We start from the raw sequence: 20,618 nt of genomic DNA on the forward strand, positions 1-20,618 counted from the left end.
TCTGGGAACAGCACCAAAAGATCTTATCCAAACATTTCTCACAGACCTCACAAACGCCAGGAAAAACCAACTCAATCCAAAAGGCACAGGGAGGAATGAGTTGCATCTTTCTGCTCCAGTGAGGTCTTTATTACTCTCAGATGGTTTTATCCACAGAAAGTGACTTATTTTGTCTTCCTCCTTTTCTGGAAAAGTGAGCCTTAGCTCACAATTTCGGTTCCACAGTAGCTTTGAAACTAAGAAGTACAGCTGACCTTAACCAGACTTAAAGTTTCCACTCAAGTACACAACATACTCTAAAGAATTGCTTATTTTCAGATTTTAACTTTAACTGGATATACTTCCAATTTGACAGATTTTAAAAGAACGCCCTTTATGCTAATGGCTATTATGAAAATAAAAACTACACCAAGGCCAAGCACATAAAAGTCTACACTGGTGATCTGTTCACTTTCTAGGTGAAATACAGGGTGCTCATCAATACATATAAAAAAGACTGATGTGATCTGGCTTACAGAGAATGTAGAAATTAGCAAAATTTTCTCTCTGCAAGTGTCTTACTACAACAGTTGTGCTCAGAAGGAAAGTTTCAGGTATCCTCTCCTGACCTAAGCTGCACAGCATTTAAAGACTTGGACATTTCTTAGAATAAGCCATTGTTTGACTTTAATGTCATTGAATGTATGTTAGAATCTCGCATGCTTCACAAGGAGATACAAGATTCATATTCAACGATGGGTCTTTGAGAATAATACTCATTCTATTGATGAATTATTGAGATAACAATAGAAGCTTGAATTCAGCACTGTAATTGAGATCTTTGGTTTCCAGACTTGCAGAGATGTTTAGGATTAGACAGTATATTTCAGTGCTGAGGAGCAACTATAACCCTTGGAAGTTAATTTACATTTTCTTAAAGTTTCACAGAATTCCTATGAAATTTGGTTCAGATCTCCATATTCTCACAAGAATGAATGTACCTGTTCACCACTTAAGCTTGTCTCCTTTGTCACATGATTAATTTCAGAGCACTAAGGTCATTTGGTATTATTTTTTTAACCACATGGCATACAGTTTTTCATTGCAAATTTGATAGAGATGTTCATGGGAAACAGTAGGAAATTAAATAGTGTTGCATAGTAAAGTTAAAAGACATTATTGAAATATGTCAGTACAGACTGTGCAGTAACTCAGGAATATGGAATGACAATCTGATAGTTTGAGATATATATTTGCAGGAACCTTTCAGAAATGAATCAACGCATAGAAACAATTCTCCTTTATTTAACAAATGGTCACAGAAATCAACCTGCTCACCTGCAAGATGAACTGAAGATAATTTGGCCACATGTCTGCAGTTTTCAGACTCCAGAGTATTATCTCTGTGACTTTAGACTTTTTAATACAGCTGAATGCCAAGAGTTGATAGCCTAGGCGATTAATGAAGCAAGGGCAAATAAAGTAATTGCAGCAACCCTGAAGAGTGTGACAGTAGGCAAAAGCGCTAGAACTATGAAGTTCTACTTGCTTGATAGCCTGCTGTCCTGTAAGACAGCAGAGTTCTTCGTAGCAGGAGGGAGGTTGCTGCTACACCACTACAGGTACTGTTAATACAGCAATTGTTTTTAGATCTGTAACATTATCTGAAAAGAAAATGTGCTCTCTCAAGAATACTTTAAGGTCAACTCACCTCACTGTAAAGCAAGGGCAGCCCTGCTGGCCTTCTGAAAGTAATGGAGTAATACAGAATTTGCTCTTGCAACAGCTGCCAGGCATGAAAGGGTGTAGGTTCCAGAATCTGGAAGGTTTAGTGGAGGCATAAGAGAGCCAAAACCTCCTGCCTTCAGATAGAACACACCTAGGTGAAAAGGTTAGGGGTAACAGCCCAGATTTTTAGGAGGAATTAGGTACCTAAAGTTGCTGGAAGGCTGGCAGTATGATCTCCAAAAACTCAGTTCACAGGCCACCTAAATATTTAAAAAAAATGGGCACAACTTCCTTTTCTTGAGAAGAAAGAATATAGTTTCTAATTATTCGCTACCTGGAGATCACAAGGAAGTAGTTAGTCTTCATTTACAGCTTCTCCCTGAACAGCAGCCACTGTCTTGGTATATCAGGTTAACAGCCACACCTCCTTTGCCAGCACGGAACACCACGGCTTCTTTTCTATTCCTGTACAAAACAAGAGTCAATTAAAACAGAGAAAATACACCTTGTAAGCAGCCTTATTATGTCATGCTATTAAATAAAATCTGAATACTAAGTGTACGTACAAGGAAGACTGAGTTGTTCCCAGCTGCATATGCACAATCCAGTGCAAGAGGTATATGACAACATCAGGTCTATACTGTCAGAATTAACTAGATGAGCAAGGTACAGAATAAACCCTAGATGCTCTGATGCAGCCTGATTTGGATTTCTTGTACCAACTGTGACATGACTGGGAGAGGGATGATTGGAAGGACAATCTTGCTGCTCTGGCAGTTCAGGAATAAAAAACTTTATGAGATTGCCAAATATTCAAATTTAATGCTATAAAAGACTGTCATGTACAGTAGTTGGGTTTTAAATGTGCTTTTTTTTTTGCTTCTTTTGAAATATTTTGCCCCCGTCTCTGACTGCACAGAATCTAGATGGAGCACACATTATGATTTGCTGTGCTCCCAATGTCATTACTCTCTGCAAATCTGGCTTTTAAAGCCTTCGGGCATACCAGTGATAAAATATGGGACTGAATAAGGATATCAACATGCACTTTGGATAATTCTCTTTAGAATCTCTTTTATGTGAGGCCCTTTACTTTCCACTTCTTTCATCCATTTTCTAACACTTAGTCTCAACTCCTTGCAACTGGATTTGCCTTTGCAAACTATTTTTCTGTGACAGAGAACACTGACAGTGCCATTTGAAAATCAAATTAATATGTGTGGCAGACACTGGACTTCTCTTAAACCTCATCATTCAAATCCTGTCAAACATACTCCACAAGTAATTATGACTATCCTTCCCCACCATTATATGCTATAGAAAACCTTTCGTTTCTTTACGTGACTACGATACTTACACAGAGCAAAAATTAATAACCAACTCCCAGCTGACACAGGGAGCAGGACACTGAGAGAACCCTCCTGCACTGCACAAAACTTGTTCTCAGAATTTCAGTTTGATAACCTCAGACACTGGGTAAAGGCGCATGCTGGACTGGTGTATAAAACCAGGAAAGAATGCTCTTCAGCTTATGTTTGGATGAGCACTTGAGTAACAGTTAGCGGGAGACACAGCAGGCTGATGAAGGAATGAGGGAATTCATACCTACAAAATATACCCTTAGGATTAATTCCTTGTAACATTTGGATTATAGGATGACAATACAGCAGCTAGAGAGCAATGGAGTGAATATGAAGAAATTATTAACAGAACTGACTTTCACAAAAATATAATGATGGGAGGTTGATATTAAGCTGAGTTATGAATAGGATTTTTTAATCCTAAATTCTTACTGGTGAAAAATACTTTCTACTATTTTATATGCACATAGAATGTAATCTTTCACTAAATTTCTTGGTTTAAGTATGGAGCAATTCCTGTGCACAGGAGTATTGGGTATAAACTGGAGAGGGGCGGATTTAGACTAGACAAAAGGAGGAGATTTTTCACCATGAGAGTGGTGAGGCACTGGCACAGGTTGCCCAGGGAAGCTGTGGCTGCCCCATCCCTGGAGGTGTTCAAGGCCAGGTTAGATGGAGCTTGGGCAGCCTGGGCTGGAGGGATGTCCCTGCCCATCACAGGGGGGTGGAACTGGGTGATCTTTAAGGTCCCTTCCAACCCAAATTATTCTATGATTCTAAGAAATGTGTATTTCATGCAGCATCTGGCATGAGTTCATCAGATCAAACCCCTGAAATAATAGAAAAAAGTATAGGTTCAAACAGAGAGCTGAGTATATTTTCTAAGTCTGCATCTGGCATGTATTCATCTCCCTCCAGAATACAGTATGAGGTGATAAAATTCTGAGGAGAAGGGAAGTCAAATGTGAAAACAGGGAATGCAACAATATCACCCTCACTCAAAGTGAGAAAAATAAACCCAAATGAGAAAGAACTGAAACAAAGTTTGAAATGACAGTGTGAATGAAGTGCAGAGACAGAAGAAAAAAGCTGTTAGAAATAATTAGGAGTGTAAAAAGTAACCCAAGAATAATAAAAAAGAGAATTGGAGAGTCATTTTACAGCTACTTAACTGCATCTGAGAGAAAGTGTAATATAACATATCTTGTCTTCCAAAAAAGTTGCAAGTATTCTCCCCTTCTATTTTCTTTAATTAAGAAAACCCTAAAGTGCACATTCAAAGTGTCATACAGCACTGTAATTTATCCAACAGCCACTGCTGAGGAGGTACAATTGTAAACTGCATAATTTAAGGTTTGTTTTGTTTTTCAAATTTATGAGTCTCCTGCTAATCTTTTTGAATTTTTTTACATTTGTCTTTTTATTTACTACATTTGACAGATTAATTCCCACTGAAATGCTGGAAAATGCCTATTAAAAATCCTGACATGGTATATTATTATTTAAGTAAATTGACAGCAAAATAAAACCAGAAATAAGTCCTCCTCTCTGAAGTATGGATAATGAACCCTTTGTAAGCTAGATGATAGGTCCCAGACAGTAAAAAAAATTCTACTGAAACCTCACACTCCAGTACAGAATGCAACTTCGAGCTGAGAAAGCCATGAAGTCTGTTAGGCAGCAATTTTATATAATCTGTCTTGTACCTTCCTCTGAAGGACATGACAAAATACTGTCATGGAACAGAATATGAGCTGAAATTGAAGTTATTTGATGTGACTGTTACCATTTTTGTATGCTAAGATTTTGAATTGGAAAAAAAAAATCCCATAGGAGGTCTAATAGGCTGTTTAACCACAATTAGTGGTGTGGAAAGCAAATCTGACAACTACCTAGGCAAGTTTAAATGTCTCCCATTGTAATTCGTGTGACCAATTGTTAAGGAAAATAAGGAGGTATGATGAATATATTGATATAAAACTTAGATATTATTGCTAGTGGATTGTGATAAATAGAGTATTGTGTTAAGAGTATAATCAGAACTGGTGTTGGGAAAGTAACCCGTAAGGCAGTCATAAGAATACTGCTCAGTTATGCATAGCCCTGAATACTGTTTAATTATGTACAGCCCTTTCTATGGCTGGTTTAAAGCCCAGTCCAGCTGAATCAACAGGTTGTGCAAGAAATGTCAGAGCTAGATTAGGTATTTGATTTAATGATAATTAATGATTAAAAGGTTAAACTACTTTGACGCATTAAATTAAGGTTAAATATAGGAATAAGTTAGTAGAACTGCTTGAGGTTTTCTTTAAAGTTTTAAAGAATGAACAGAAATGTCTTGAGAAAGAAGATAAATGATTTTTATGATTGGCAGAAAAATGTGAAGCATCACTTCTGAGGGAGAACCGAAATGAGACAGTGGAGATGAATTATCAAGGTGGACTTTAAAGAACAATGAACAATAAAGAACTGAGAGCCCGTGTTAAAACACCATGGAAAAACACCAAGAACTTTTTGAAGAAAGAATACACCAAGAACTTTCCAAAGAAAATACTTATTGTCTAACATATATAAATATCTGATGATTTTGTGGGGGCTTTTGCCACTCACTGAGGTGATAGCCCACCTCTGAGTTCTTAATAGAGTTATAAGCCTAGAGTTACCCACCACCTGGTGAAAATCCTTTAACACCAATAGGCTCATGGCAGAAATCTAAGGATGCCACAGCACTGAAAATTACAAATGATTTGAGCAAGAAGCAAGTGGCTTAGAGGCAGCAAGGATCAGCTTTATATAAGATTGCTCAGCTGTCATTAATTGTGTGAGCTCTTGTGCCTTTTGTAGTACAAAAAAGTCAACTCCACTTGTTCCTAAAGACTGTTTATGTTCATATGGTTAGCTATAACTCAGAAACAGTATAAGAAGCTACTTGCTGCCTTTCAGCTGTTAAAATCCACATCTCCAATATCTACTTACTTCTCTGTGGATGAACTACTCCAAACGCAGAAGGAAAGAAGCAGCTCATTTGTCCAGCTGGATCAGCACTCCTTCTGTCCTCTAAGTCAAAAGAAGACTTATTTTAGAAAGGTTGGTTAAATATAAACTGATCTTATGATTTAATGAACAGAAATAAAACCAAGTACAATGAAACCTCTCTCACCGTGGCCAATTGGTTACCATTAAAAAAAACACCAATCAGTTCCCTGTTCAGTGCTGGTATCGGTATTGGCACACCTAAGGCAAGGCGATGTATGTCTTAACCCTTCACTTTTATTGATAAATAAATTAGGTATACAGCATTTCTCAATTTTTTTTTTATCAGTTGTTATAGGATATGCCAGGCTCCTAACTTCTTCACCATAGTGCTAAGACTGAACTTTAAATCATTTTAGAGGCCTGGAGTTTTTACATGTAATAATGAAACTATAGCTTGATATAATTAAAAAATAATTTCAATTTTAACAAGCTTCTATCAATTTACATTTAAGAAACCTCTGCAGCTGAGCTGGATAAAAAATGACTGAGTAAAAAAATCAGAACATTGTTCAGTATGTCATCATGAATAGGGATAAACTGGAATAAGTCAAAATACTGTCTTTTTAAGGAAAAATGAAGATATTAAAGCCTGGAAACAGTTAAACACTTAGTTCCAAAATTCTCTGTCAAAATAAACACTTCAGACATTCAGCAAAACAAAATCAAAACATGTAATGTGCATTAACTACACCTTCCATCCTTTTTCAGCCAGTTTATTTCTTGATAAACAATATGCCAGTTGAATCTATGACAGAAAGAACCTGCAGCCTGTCTGTAGTCAGGAATTTTGAGAGATTCCCTTTTACAGATATGGATAACCCATTCACTGTTTCTTCTGCTTGGCTTAATTTCCCCAGGGATAATTATTTTACTCTCAAAGATATTTCTCTTTTATACAGTTTCGGTACCCTTGTTCATGTTACAAAGAACAGCAGACATAAACCCTAGAGAACGACGACACGTACATCACAAGGCTTTGCATTGCTTGCTTTGATACTGAAGTGATGGTTCCCAAAAGAGGCCATAACTCAGCACAGGGAGGATGCGCTGATTTCCTACCTGGTCCCCATAAGCTCCCAAGCTAATTTGAGGACAGATCACAGAATCAAAGAATAGTTTGGGTTGGAAGGGACCTTAAAGATCATTCAGTTCCCACCCCCCTGCCATGGGGAGGGACACGTCCCACCAGCCCAGGGTGCCCAAGGCCCCATCCAGCCTGGCCTTGAACACCTCCAGGAATGGGGCAGCCACAGCTTCCCTGGGCAACCTGTGCCAGGGCCTCACCACCCTCATGGTGAAGAAATTCCTTCAGGAGACGTTTAGATTGGATATTAGGAAAAAAATCTTGTTGTGAGGCATTGGAATCATCTGTCCAGGGAAGTGGTTAAGTCACCATCCCTGGAGGAATTCAAAGGATGCGTAGACGTGTCACTTAGGGACACTTAGGTTTAGTGCTGGACTTGGCAGTGCTAGGTTTACGGTTGGACTCCACGATCTTACCTGTCTTTTGCATCCTAAATGATTCTGTGAATCTATGAAGATCTGACAGTTCTTGGCTCCGGCTCCCTCTGGTGGGCGATGCACACTCCAGAGCACAGCAGCTACTGGTAGAAGTAACCACCAAGAAAGAAAGTGACATACAGGTTGCTAGATTTTTCTTAAACAGACCAGCTGGGTAATGATTATAACTGAGATTGGAGCTTTAAGCTGCAAATTGACATATTCGTCTTGAAATTAGGAATATGTACGGTTCCTGCCAGAACTGAACTCCCTTCAAATTCAGAGAAAAGGAGAGATGGGGGGTTTGGTAGGTGTAAATCTATTTTCAGCACCTAATGTTGATTAGAATTAAATAAGAAACTAGTTAAACATTATTCTTTTTAATGAGAACATTCACTTAGATTTTGTTTTTGACTGATGCCTTAAGGCTTAATTTTTATGTCCCTTCTCAAAAAACATTCTGTTTGTAGGATGTAGAAAACATTATCTCACAAATCTCACCCCCCAAAGATGCTTTAATTGTTACAAGGATTTTGGTTACAGTGGAAAAAAAAATTACTGTTTTAAATCTGTGTTATCTTACTTTAGAACCATACTCGTCCACACATTTACTAGCTGAAACAACTGAAAATTAAAGTGCATTTTATAATTTATATTCTTGCACAGAAATCTAACTCCTTCCACAAGAACAATCTGCACATTGCATTGCAGCATCCCACATACATGAGTTATGAGGTTACGAGCACGGGCTGAGAGAGTTGGGATTGTTCAGCCTGGAGAAGAGAAGGCTCTGAGGAGATCTTGTAGTGACCTGCCAGTACCTGAAGGGGCTACAGGAAAGCTGGGGAGGGACTGTTTACAAAGACATGCAGCGATAGCGATAGGACGAGGGGGAATGGGTATAAACTGGAGAGGGGCAGATTAGGCTAGGCATAAGGAGGAATTTCTTCACCATGAGAGTGGTGAGGCACTGGCACAGGTTGCCCAGGGAAGCTGTGGCTGCCCCACCCCTGGAGGTGTTCAAGGACAGGTTGGATGGGGCCTTGGGCAGCCTGGGCTGGTGGGATGTCCCTGCCCATGGCAGGAACCGGATGATCTTTAAGGTCCCTTCCAACCCAAACTCAGCTTTTTGTACTGCTTTCCTATGAATAGAGATACTAGGAAGAAAAGCACTAACCATCTGCTTGGACACTACTGGAGGGGGATGACACAAACCCCCGAAACCATGTAGTCACATAAAGAAAAATCTTCCTACGTATTCTTTTCCATATAAACATCACATAGGCTGTTTCAATTTTGGCACATCTATACTTGTGAGTAAGACTGAATTCATTTATTTGAGTGGATTCGTAACTTTCACACTGTTTCAATCTAGAAAATAAATTTCTATACTATATCCTGTACTTTTATCATCTAAAGACGTAAAACATGAGGGCGAAAAAAAGTCATAACCGTGCTGTATGCCAGTTAACTGAAAACTGGAAACAGTCTAGTGCTGATCTTCAGAGAAAAATATAAAACTGGTGATGCTGTGAAAACTCATTAACCATCTATTAGAGGCTATTTACTTTCCCTGAGACTTTTATCAACGGGCTGCTACATTTTCCCTTGTACTAATATAAAATCTCTCTCTTCAAGGTCAATTGAACAACAGTTTTCTCTATAAGCAGAGATCAAATGGTTCCCTACAGTGGAGACGGCAGCTCTTAAGATAGTAATGCATTCTTCCCGTTTGTTTTTCTGCAGGAATTCATAAAATGCATTACTGAGAAACACTTACTTGATTTGAAGTAAGATCCCACTCTGAAAAGTGACTGCATACAAGGCTATGTTTGTTTATTGTGCCTCAGCGACACTATAACAGATAATTGTTTTAGAAAGAAACGATTATCTCTTCTTGAATTATTATCTTCCAAACCCATCCTAGAATGACTTTCACTTATCATTGACAGTAATAAAGATACTGCAGAAGGAATTATGTCCTCAGAGACATCCCCACGACCCCATTCCTCTCTATGGAGGCTATGCAGTTACAGTTTGGCTTTCTCGCTTATTGCTGTGACCTTACTGGATCTCATCTCACGGCATAAGCAACCTGCAGCATAAGATCACAGTTTTCAGATTTCTGCTGTATTGTAAACATGAATACCCAAAATACATGCTGCTGTAAGAACCACGAGCATTAATGTTCAGACACAGTACCAAGGCATAGCTATGTAAAACTTTAAACTAGATGGACAAACTTTCAGTCTGACACAGGACACCAGTGCACAGATTTAGATTCTCATAGGTCTGGTGTAATTCAGCCATTTGAAGTCACTCCTCACTTTGCTCTGAATGAGAGAGAGAAAAGAAACAGTTAATTCTTTCACCCGTGTCAAATTTTCTAACACAATTTTCCAGTGCCCAGTCAATGTGTTTTGTCTTCACTTATTTCTGAGAGTACGTTGAACTTTCAGAGGTTCCATGGGCTCAGAAAAAATAACAGGAAGCACAACAGTCAGACAAATGGTTCTTTCCAACAACTAGGTAGCAGGCTCCACTCTGAAATGAAGCCAAATCCATTTTCATGAAAGAATAGGTGACAGTGACCAAAATAAAATCTACAACCCTCTTGTCTTTTGTTATAACCCAAACTCATTCCAGAATTGATAGCTCTGCAACCATAAGCTTAGTTTTTGCTTCGTTGTATTAAACTACTGCAATGAAGATTTATCCCCTATGCTCTTCCAGCTTTGTGTAAAAGGATGGGTTTCTCCCTACCCTTCTTCCTTTAGTCCACCCAGAACTTTCATGCTTCTGGTATTTTCTCTGTTAAGCGAACATTTATTCCTTTTTCATTCTGCTGTTAACTCCAAGTACTTAAGGTGCCGTACTATAAGTCACAAAACATAGCTGAAGGAAAGAATTTCTAAGGTGAAACTATTCTTGGCTCAGACCAGTTCAGTGACTTTCCTGACACAAAATTCACAAAACAACCTAAAACCACTTCTATTGCCTCAGCTGCAAGGAGAACAGCCCATGTCAGGGGGGTTGGAATTGGATGATCTTTAAGGTTCCTTCCAACCCAAACTATTCTATGATTCTAGGATAATACCAACAGCACAAATGCGAATGAACTTAGTATTTAACATTGTGCAAACTCAACTAAAGACTGCTCTTTAGTTTCATCCAAAGAGACAAAGATAAAATATCAATGTGATGCTGACAGTTCTTGCACTCCTGAAACACATCTTTAATATTTTTCAAATATCTGTATCAACAACAAAAAGAGCTGGACTGATTCTGGAGGTCACTGTGTTTCAGAGACACCGAATAATTTTATAGTAAAACCTGCATACAACCTGTACTAGTAGCTCCTGTAAGCGGAGGCTGGAGAGTGCGCTGCCTAGGGATGTGCTTCAGGGGATCATAAAGGCTGACAGAGAGGAAAAAGGAGCTGAGGGACTATCTGCCTTCTTAACATCAAGCAAACAAACCACAAAATAACAGCTCGCTGAGAAAATTCTGGAAAGAAAAAAAATGCATAGGTTAAAATGAATTAATTTTCAAAGGCATTAAGAACGTTAAGCAATTCAAGTAAGTACTAAAAGACTGCAGAGAAAAGAATATTTCAAGTTAAATTTCTGTTAGAAAACCTAAACTTCATTTAAGCATTGGTATTGCCACTTAAACTTTCTGCACCAGATCTGTCTGAAAGAAAAATTCTCATGGCCAAATCTGAAAAAGGGAAAAAAAGTAAGCTATTCTTAGTGAGATTTCTAAGTGGTTACTACAACAACATCATAGATAAGAAGTATTTTTTTCAAAGCCCTTTCAACTAGTGCTTCAGTAAGAAAATTAATATCCATGTAGCATGGAATACTTTGTAAACAAGTTCCTTCCTAATCTTCCTGCATTTTAGACACTTGCTACTTTTCCTTTATTGTTACTCATATTGGCATTTGTCTTCTCAGGCCAACCAAAGCTCAACAAAGCTGCAAAACCCACCAATTTAAAGAGCTGGTGCAGTCCCACTGAAATAAACCCGTGTTTATCCACTGCCAATGTTTTTTTTACTTTAAAAGGGGGTGGTGTGGTGCTTTTTTTCAAGTGTTTAGAATTCCCTCAGTAGTCACGTTCTATATTTATAGGTGTGCCTTTCTAGATAACAATCATTACATTTTCTGTCCCCACAGCTTCCAGTGCTCAGGCCTCCCCTGTATCAAGTACCTTGATTCTTGAAATGACCCTGTTCCAGGCATCACATCATATAAGAAAATGGTTTAGCGACATAAATCACCTCTCAGAATTTACACAGAGGCAAAGAACTGATACAAAAATTCCTGATGCAAAAGATTCTCCTTGAAAGTAGACTTCCAAGCAAACGTGTTTCCTAACTGAACTAGAGGAGATTACTCAGATACCTTCACAAGAACGCGTGATTTACAGGCAGGGCAGGAGCTTAAAACTAAAGCATTTCACAAGGCTAACAAGTTTGCCGTTATGCACAGGAATGCAATAAAAGTGAGAGACGTCGTTCTTATTCATCCTTCCCCCATCTTCTGTAACTAATCGATTCAGATAAATTGTGACAGCAACTTGATTCATATAGTACCAAAGATAAGTCAATTCCCCTTGGAGAACTTGTGAATAGAAAGTCCTGCCCATTTGGATGTCGGCAGAGACTAAAGCTAAATGCCCTTCTTTGTTAGAGGATCACCAAGTACTACCAGAGAAATTTCTCCCTGCCAGACACTCTTGCTCAGATTGCAGCCGTGAGCCTCCTGTTCACGTTGATGGATGCAGGATTGCATCATCTGGAAAAAAGTCATACCTTCTGCACTTCACCAGTTTTTACTAAATGTGAGTTTAGTGCAAAAAGAAACCACTATTTTCTGAAATTAAGAGGGATTGAAGAAATAATATTTAGGAAACACAATTCTTTTGGATGTAGCTTGAGTGTTTCAGTAAAAACTGCTTCTTCTTGTTGGAGCAGTACAGACCGTATTACTTTCAGATCTCTCCACAAGAGTGAAAACCACAGCACAAATTCAATTTTTTTCCTTCACCTGCAGTCACAACCTTTCACATAGCTCTTTTTCCTTTGTATATCTAATGAAGACAAGCATTTTGCAGCATACGTAGTGTATCCTTCTCTGACAAACCATAAATAATTTAAGAGAACTACATTAATGTATGCTGCATATAGGGTCTCTTGACACAGACAGTAGCATAAACACTTATACTAGCACCTCATTTGATGGAGTAGAACAGCCACATAAACTATGCTCAGGTGGCTATAAAGGCTCTTAGCATTGCTGATCAGGTATCCAGCCTGCACCTCCAACATCCCTCTCACCAAATGCTTTCTTTGTAATAGAAAATCCTTCAAAAATTCAAACTTGGTGCAGTAGATAATACACAATTTTAAAAAACAAAACACATACCACAGGAGATAAATAGGCATTTATTAAAGTTCATCTCAAAACAAACAAAAATAATAAAGGACACTAAGGCATCTTGTACTCAGTAACCATATAGCGAAGATGACGTCTCTTTCTGTTACAAGAGAGCAGATTAGAGGGACCCCCCCCCCCCACATTCTCCCAACACTTTTGGTAGAATGCTGACTTCCACTATCCCACCACCCAGTGAGCAAACCCCTCTAAGGAATATCCATTTCTCCAATGAAAGAGCTACAAAATCCCACCACTCATGGAAACACGTGCAAGAAAGCACTTTTCCCTCCCCAGACATCCACACTTCTGTAAAGACGCACTGTGGAGGCTAGCAGATGGATCCTGCAGAGCATAAAGAACACATACTCCTGCCGTAACCACTCATTTTTGAGTTGACTAGGACATTTGGCCATGCTTTTGCTGATATTTACTATTTCAGCCAGCAACTAGTGAAAACAGGACCACAAGCTCTAGTCTATATTGCAATGTAACAACTTCTACGTTCTCCTTCTACATTCATACTACATAAACGAATGACAAAGGTCATGTTTCCATGGAATAATTTATTTTGAATTATGCTGTTAAGTGGCCAATTGCTGTTATAGTGCTTTTTTCTTCAACTGGAATAAGAACATCAGGAAATGTTTACAGTATTGTTGGGTTCACTACAACAGGATTTTACTACAGAGTAAAATATAAATTAAAAAACACTGCATATAGCACTATTCACTTCACCACATTGGCTCTCTTCATCCCTTGTCACATTCTAACCCTCATTTAAGGCAAGTTTGTATTTTTTTTCCCCCAAAGACCACAGAGTCTCCAGATAAACTTGTGTGACTAGGTTTACAAGTTAGGAAATAGAGCTTTATAAAATGTTTACTTCAACAAATATGAAAGTTAAGAGAAAGATGGTGACCCAAAATTGCACTGTATTAAAAGGTGGAGTTTCCTTGTACCAAAGTCCTTTATTCATCATCTTTAGAACCAGTTTTGCTTAACTATAAGAGACACAAAAAGAAAGTATTCAAAGTTTAGACTGCCATTCCATTTATTAGGAAACAAGAATAACATTATCTCCATCTTACACAGAAGACACATATTTAATTAGTAATACAGACTGATTATGCTACTGTACGAAGACAATGAAAATAAAAACTATTTCTTAAGCTTAAACATTAAATAAACTTCTTTCCTGAACGTGAAAATCGATTTTTAAAAAAAAAAACAACCACACCACAAACCCCAAGGAAAAGCCTCAGGGTACTGTTTCTATTTAATTTGAAGACTCTATCATCGGCTCTCCAATATGAAAAAAGATGTAGTGCACCTATTGTGAAATCTATTTAGATTCAATACGTCCACTACAGAATAGCCACATTTAACTCAGAAGGATTCTGCCCAAACCCATCACCATCATTTACTTGCTCTTACTTAACAACTGGAATGGGTACTAGGTCTTACACTGAGAATTACTTCTAGTTGTGTAAAAAAAACAAACAGTTTGCTTTAGCTGCCAAGCCACTATGCCGATTTCCACTGAATCAAGAAGGTGGAAGAATTCAGTGCTGAGAGAGCAACTAGAAAAGAACTATTCACTGGAGGAGTGGTGGCAGTGAACGTAGGAGACAGCAAGGTGCCCCTTTTCCTTCTTTCTGCTTACTTATCCATTGCACTCCAGAACCAGGCACCACCACTAACTTTAATTTTACACCCTGTTGCCATATGGAGACAGAATATTTGCAGTGCATTCGGCCAAAGAGTTCTCATCATAAAACAAAAATTTAATCACTCAATAAACAAAAAAGTAATATTAAACCAACAAAGTTTAAAAGCGGAATCACAGTCCTTCTGACTTTAATATTCAGAAGAACTAAGCATTTTAAAGCACCTGACAAATATGCAAATCATAACTCAAAACGAACAACAGTTCTTACTAATTCTTGCAAATAATTTTAACATTAAACAAAAGATAACTTGAAAATACTTACATGCTGTATGCATATAGAAATGGATCAGACACCACAGTCAAATCCAAACAAAGTTAGGAAGAAAAGCAAGGAAAAAAATTAGATCATTTTTCTTCTGATAGAAATACAATTATTTTAAATGTACATGTGCAGTGTTTTCATAATACTGCATATAATACTGTCACGTTACCTTAATTACATCCACCCAGTTCCATCCTCGGGGAAGCTCCCCTTTGTTATCTGTAGAATAAGAAGGTTTTATTTTCAACACATAAGCTAAGGAGAATCTTTATCTTCTTTGAAATCAACACACAAAATTCCAAAGATCCAGAAGCCTTAATTTCTCCGCTACAAAGCCTTGAGGACAAAACCAGATACAAATCCCTTAAACATATCTTGGTCTTCAAAGTATTTCTGTTTAAATAAAACCCCTCAGTCCATCTGACATTTAATTTAAAGGCAACTCCAATATGAGCTGGCCTGACCAGCAATGATACATTTTATCAAACAAAAAATTTATGCAGCTTTTCTTTTACACGGCCAACACTTAATATGCCACTTATCCATTAGGATCAGTAAATTATACACAGAAACTGCTGTCACAGAGCATACCTTATTGCTGCAGTAGGACAGTATTATTCAGATTACCATTAGAAATTAAGGTTGAACACACAAAAGTAATCAGGATTATCTCCAATACCGAACACTTTTCAATCAAAACCCTACCATTTCACTAGAAGCATAAAGTATCTGCAGAAGTACCTCTATTTTGAGGATACAAACTAAACTAAATGTTTTATTTCAGGCTCCAAAACAAATACTTTCATTTAGAAATTATCTTTTAAACAATGTGAATTATTTACAAGGGTCCAACAACACACTACGTTTACTGTTGAAAATGAATTTTTACAAGTCCCAAACACTCTCCTCCCACAAACATTTTTTGAAAATTTCACTTTTGTCACAAATTGAAATAAAAAAAATAAAACAGAACAAATGATGAGCTTGCAATCTGTCCTCTACAGAAAGTTGCTTTGGCCAGAACTAACATCTCAGGCAAGAATAATTCATCTAAATCAAGAAAAAGAGACACCACAGACTTAAAAGTAGCTAACCTTACAAACAAATAATTATTGATTCTGACTCTAGCAAGACCTCAGTGCTATAAAATTTGGATTTTCATACTGCTCAAACAAAACAATATTATAGTAAACAGACCTGTTTTATCAGCTAGTTTTCGTTTCTGGGTTTTGGATAACTGCTCCTTTTTATCTTTTTTCTTACTTGCTTGTACAGCAGGAGTTCCAATTGCGATACTATCGCTTACTGAAGTCTGAGGATAAAAATGGTTGTTAATATTTCACATATTATTTCCACTGATTCCTACGTGTAGAACTACTAAACCTGATATACTGGAATATCTTGACCCAGAAGCAATGCTGTCAGTCTACAGTGTTCAATCAATACATAATCATGACTGTAGTTTTAAAAAAGACGTTTCAGAATTGCAAAAGGCACCTCTTACACTTTTTAAATCTAATCACCGACTGTGATTTAGCCTGAGCAATTTGACTTCCCAAACACAGAAACAATTACTTCTTCCTCAAAGCAAATCCACAGCATCACAATGGCCAATAATGTCCTTATACAACCCAGAAGCCACAAAGAGACCCAGCCTGACTCAATCAACATCCTGGAGGCGCACTTATGCAAGCCATTGCATCCCAGGAAGGTTGCAGTAATTTGTCTCCAAGCAGATGCCTCTAATCTCCATTTCACCTCTCTTTTAGTCCTGTTTCTGCTCCAAGTTTTCATTTTTATGTTACTTTGTGGGACGGAACTGCAGCCCATAAACATTTTGGTATAACAGCAAAATAACAATTAAATATAACAACTAAGACCACAGAGCATTGTGACACCATACTCAGTGAGCCACTGTTTAGCCACTAAAATCAGTATACCCCATATACTGACAGAACTACGAAGTATTTAGAGTTCTAACAGCCATTTTTTTACAGTTTTATAATCAAGATATTAAAATCTGAATGTATCTACTCACCACAGTGTTAACAGGCTGATTTTCCATTAACAACTCCTTATTATCTTTGGCATATTCAAAAAGTGTGTATGTCATAGCAGTTCCAAGATTTGCTTCAACTTCTACCATTAACTTATCCAATATACTCCGTTTAACAGCTGATGATCTAAAAGAAACCATAAACTCAACTATAATTTAGACAAATGAAGAAAAGCTTGCCAAAATGCCCCTGTATATAAGGCCAAGAAGTAAAGCTGTCATAAATACTTACATTGTGTTGTTGAAGAAAGCATCCATAGATATGATTGGTGCTGTTTGTGGATATGTTGCCGGCCAAGACACTTCTACTAGAAATGCTTTGGGATCTCCACTTTCACCTACCTGAAGGGAAAAGAAATATTTTGTATACCAACAGTTTCCAGTCACTTATTAATGATTAGAATGCCACAATGTAAGTCTTTCCTTCAAGACCATCCAAAACCCTTAAGATAACACCTATTTTCATAAAATTATCAGCTGGAAAATAAAGTGTTTATCTACAAAAAGTATTAAATTTATGACATCACTATTAACCTCTACCCTGCAGTTTTCATCCTAGGAAAAGCAGCAGAAACATTCAAAGCTCTCTTTATGATTTGTTGGGGTTTTTTTCCAATTGCTTGGTTTTAAAAGCTACTTTGTAGCAATTGCAAGCCAAATACTATGCAATCATATATGAGAACAGAAAAGATGAAGCCTTTCTGCCCCCACGCATCCAAGCGCAGAGCAATATGAAAACAAACCACAAGACAGCGTTGAAATAAAAATGATGATAAACTAGTGACCCAAGACAGCAAAAATAATAGATAAGAATTTCAATATTAACATCTCATCCTTACAGACATATCATTTTGCTATATAAAAGAATGAGTAGTAAAAGATTTATGAAGTCAGCAGATTAAGACTCCATAAAAAACCCATAACATCAAAAGAGGCACACTTTAATATAAATAATCATGTGCATCAAACCAATTTAATGAACACAAATCACATACACAATCCTTACAATTATGTTAAGATAAATAAAAACCAAATTTTTTTATTTTTAGTTTCAAACTAATACAGGTTCTACCAAAGACACACTATACAAACAGTTTCACACAAGAATTTGGAACACTACCATCACTAAGCTGGTTAAAGCCGTATTCTGAAACCACCTGAAAGTTCTCCCTTATTTTCTCCATTACGGAATAGTCAATATCTGGCTTCACCAAATTATGTGGAATGAAGAGGTGGTAGGAAAAAAAGTACTAATCAAGGGTAAAGCTACTGTACTTCAAAATTTATAAAAGGAAGAAAAGTAGCTGCTTTTTTATTTACAGTGTAAGTTTCAATAGACTGAATTAGCTGACATTCAGAAATATCTGATTTAGAGATGCAATAAATAAATAACAATAAATAACTTCAGAAAAATCTGCAATATTTATAGAGACATCACTTTCAGTGTTGCAGCCCAATCAATCCCTGCTGCTGCCAAGAGGAGAACTGGTCATAAGATTTACAGAGCTCTTCTCCCAGGAAAGCACTTTGTGCACTGGGCAAATCCATACACAAAGCTGGGTGACCATGCTCCCTGTCAGTGCGACACAAAAATTGGGTAGCCTTACTTGATTACAAAATAGCTGCGTTTTGTATGTGAAACGTGCATGAGACAAATGAGGATCAGAGAAACGACACGCTAATTCTTACAACCTTCTCGTACACTTGCCTGCACGATTACCTTCTTGTAATACAAATTATTCTTCATGGTAAAAATGCATGATTGCTTTTGTCTGACGCTAAGTTACACAGTATTTAAACTGAGTTCTAACTTTTGACAATTGTTTTTCATCTAATAAAAATCAGCAACAACCAAAGCTAGTAAAATGCAGTATGATGTACTGCAGACTGGTTGGCATGTCACATTTGCTCTTCTGAGGAAATTAAATTTACTAGTAACAGTGAAGGAAGGCTGCACTTAACATGGATGGAATTCAAGTGCTAATAATGAAATTGACTTATCTCATTACGGTTACTGAATATTACTCTGAAGTTACTGGAGAAGTCATGGTAAGGTGATTTCAGACACCTTCTCCCCACTACAGGGGCATGGTATTTTCAGAAGCTTCTCCTCTGTCCGATGGGTGTCTAAATTTTCACCCGTAAAGCTCCCTGGAAGTCTAAAGACCTGCCTCAGTCCATGCCCTGAAGAACTTCCAGGTCTTTAAATTTGAGAAAGCTGGCAAGAACTTCATGCCAGAATCCCCCTCCATATCTCAAGCTCAGCAGCATTCCCTGCATTTCTCTCCTGAGCAAATCGTATCAGTGCAAACGCCCAAAGCATTTTGCGGATTTCTTCTATTGCAGGTAGAGAAGGCAGGTCAGTCATCTCCGGACAAGACTGGAACCTCATAACTTAGCAATAAGGCACACTCATAGCTGTATGTATATACGCCTCTGTAAGCGGTATTTCTGACCAGCTCGTTTAAGTAGCACGCAGCATGCATGCTCCTTCAGCGAGTTCCAGCTACACAGCGCATAGACGAGTCAGCAGGATGCCGAGCTGAGGGATAATAAATCCGTGCTGGGAGCAGGTTCCTAAATATTAAGGCATTGCACTAACAAGCATCATCATAGCCAAGATCCTGAAACACTCTTATGGATCCAGCCTTTACCGCGTATTGAACACCCGCTTGTTGTAGAAAATCCCCGGCAAGCCGCCGGCACGGCAGCAGAGGCCAGGCAGCCCCCCACCCTGCCTTACCCTGTACTGGAAGGAGACGGGGCTGAGCTCCCTGAAGCGCGCGTCTCCCTCGTAGATGGAGCGCAGCGCCTCCAGCTCCATCTGCGGCGCCGGGCAGAGCAGGGGTTACCGGCTGCGGCCCCGACACCGGCTCACACCCAGCCGGGATCGCTGGGATAAACGCTCCCCCGGCTTCCTCCTGGCTCCTCCGGCTCCCTCCCTTTCCCTCCATCCCCGCTCCCTCTCTCCCTTTCCTCCCTTCCCTTCTCCTCCTTTCTCCCACCCCGGCTCCATCCCTCCCTCCATCTCTTTCTTCCCCCTCTCCCGGCTCCCTCCCTCCTCTCCCATTCCTTCCCCCCCCACTTTTCCTTCCTCCCTTCTTTTCTTTCCTCTCCCTTCCCCTTCCCTTCTCTTTCCTTCCCTTCCCTCTTCCCTTTCTTTCCCCCTTCCTCTCCCTCCCCTCCTCCCTTCTCTTCTTTTCACCCTTCCCCTCCCTTTCTCTCCCCTTTTCCCTCCTCCCTTCTCTTCTTGCTTCCTTTCTCCCTTCCCTCATCCCTTTCCCCCTTCCCTCATCCCTTTCCCCCTTCCCTCATCCCTTTCCCCCTTCCCTCATCCCTTTCCCCTTTTCTCTTCCCTCTTCCCTCTTTCCTTTTCCCTCTTCCCTTTCCAGGGTGCGGGCTCTCCCCCGTTCACCTCCTGGTCCTCGTTGGCCGCCATGACCCCGGGGGCGGCCGGGGCGGGGCTGTCACGGGGGGTTCACGCCAGGGCGGCCCCGCCCCGTGCGGGTCACGCGGCCGCGCGCTG

The 20,618-nt window shown here is 38.9% G+C and overlaps 2 protein-coding genes across 3 annotated transcripts in view; one reads left to right on the plus strand and one right to left on the minus strand.

The window, feature by feature from the left end:
- WWC2 (WW and C2 domain containing 2) overlaps positions 1-20,618 on the plus strand; it is a 298,844-nt gene that overhangs the window by 188,461 nt on the left and 89,765 nt on the right. The window lies entirely within an intron of this gene.
- On the minus strand, positions 13,060-20,583 carry RWDD4 (RWD domain containing 4). 2 transcript variants are annotated; one of them, XM_069855936.1, is made up of 8 exons: positions 20,508-20,582; positions 19,836-19,916; positions 17,325-17,434; positions 17,075-17,219; positions 16,234-16,348; positions 15,206-15,255; positions 15,037-15,039; positions 13,060-14,046 (listed from the first exon to the last, which is right to left on the minus strand). In XM_069855936.1, exons 1-8 carry the CDS (start codon positions 20,529-20,531, stop codon positions 14,014-14,016), a joined length of 561 nt encoding a protein of 186 aa, XP_069712037.1. In that variant the 5' UTR covers positions 20,532-20,582; the 3' UTR covers positions 13,060-14,013. The 2 variants fall into 2 exon arrangements, with proteins under 2 accessions (XP_069712037.1, XP_069712036.1); XM_069855935.1 differs by lacking the exons at positions 13,060-14,046; positions 15,037-15,039 and adding an exon at positions 15,059-15,127 and having other exon boundaries at positions 20,508-20,583.

This window comes from Phaenicophaeus curvirostris, chromosome 4 (genome assembly GCF_032191515.1).
Source record: "Phaenicophaeus curvirostris isolate KB17595 chromosome 4, BPBGC_Pcur_1.0, whole genome shotgun sequence".
NCBI lineage: Eukaryota > Metazoa > Chordata > Aves > Cuculiformes > Cuculidae > Phaenicophaeus > Phaenicophaeus curvirostris.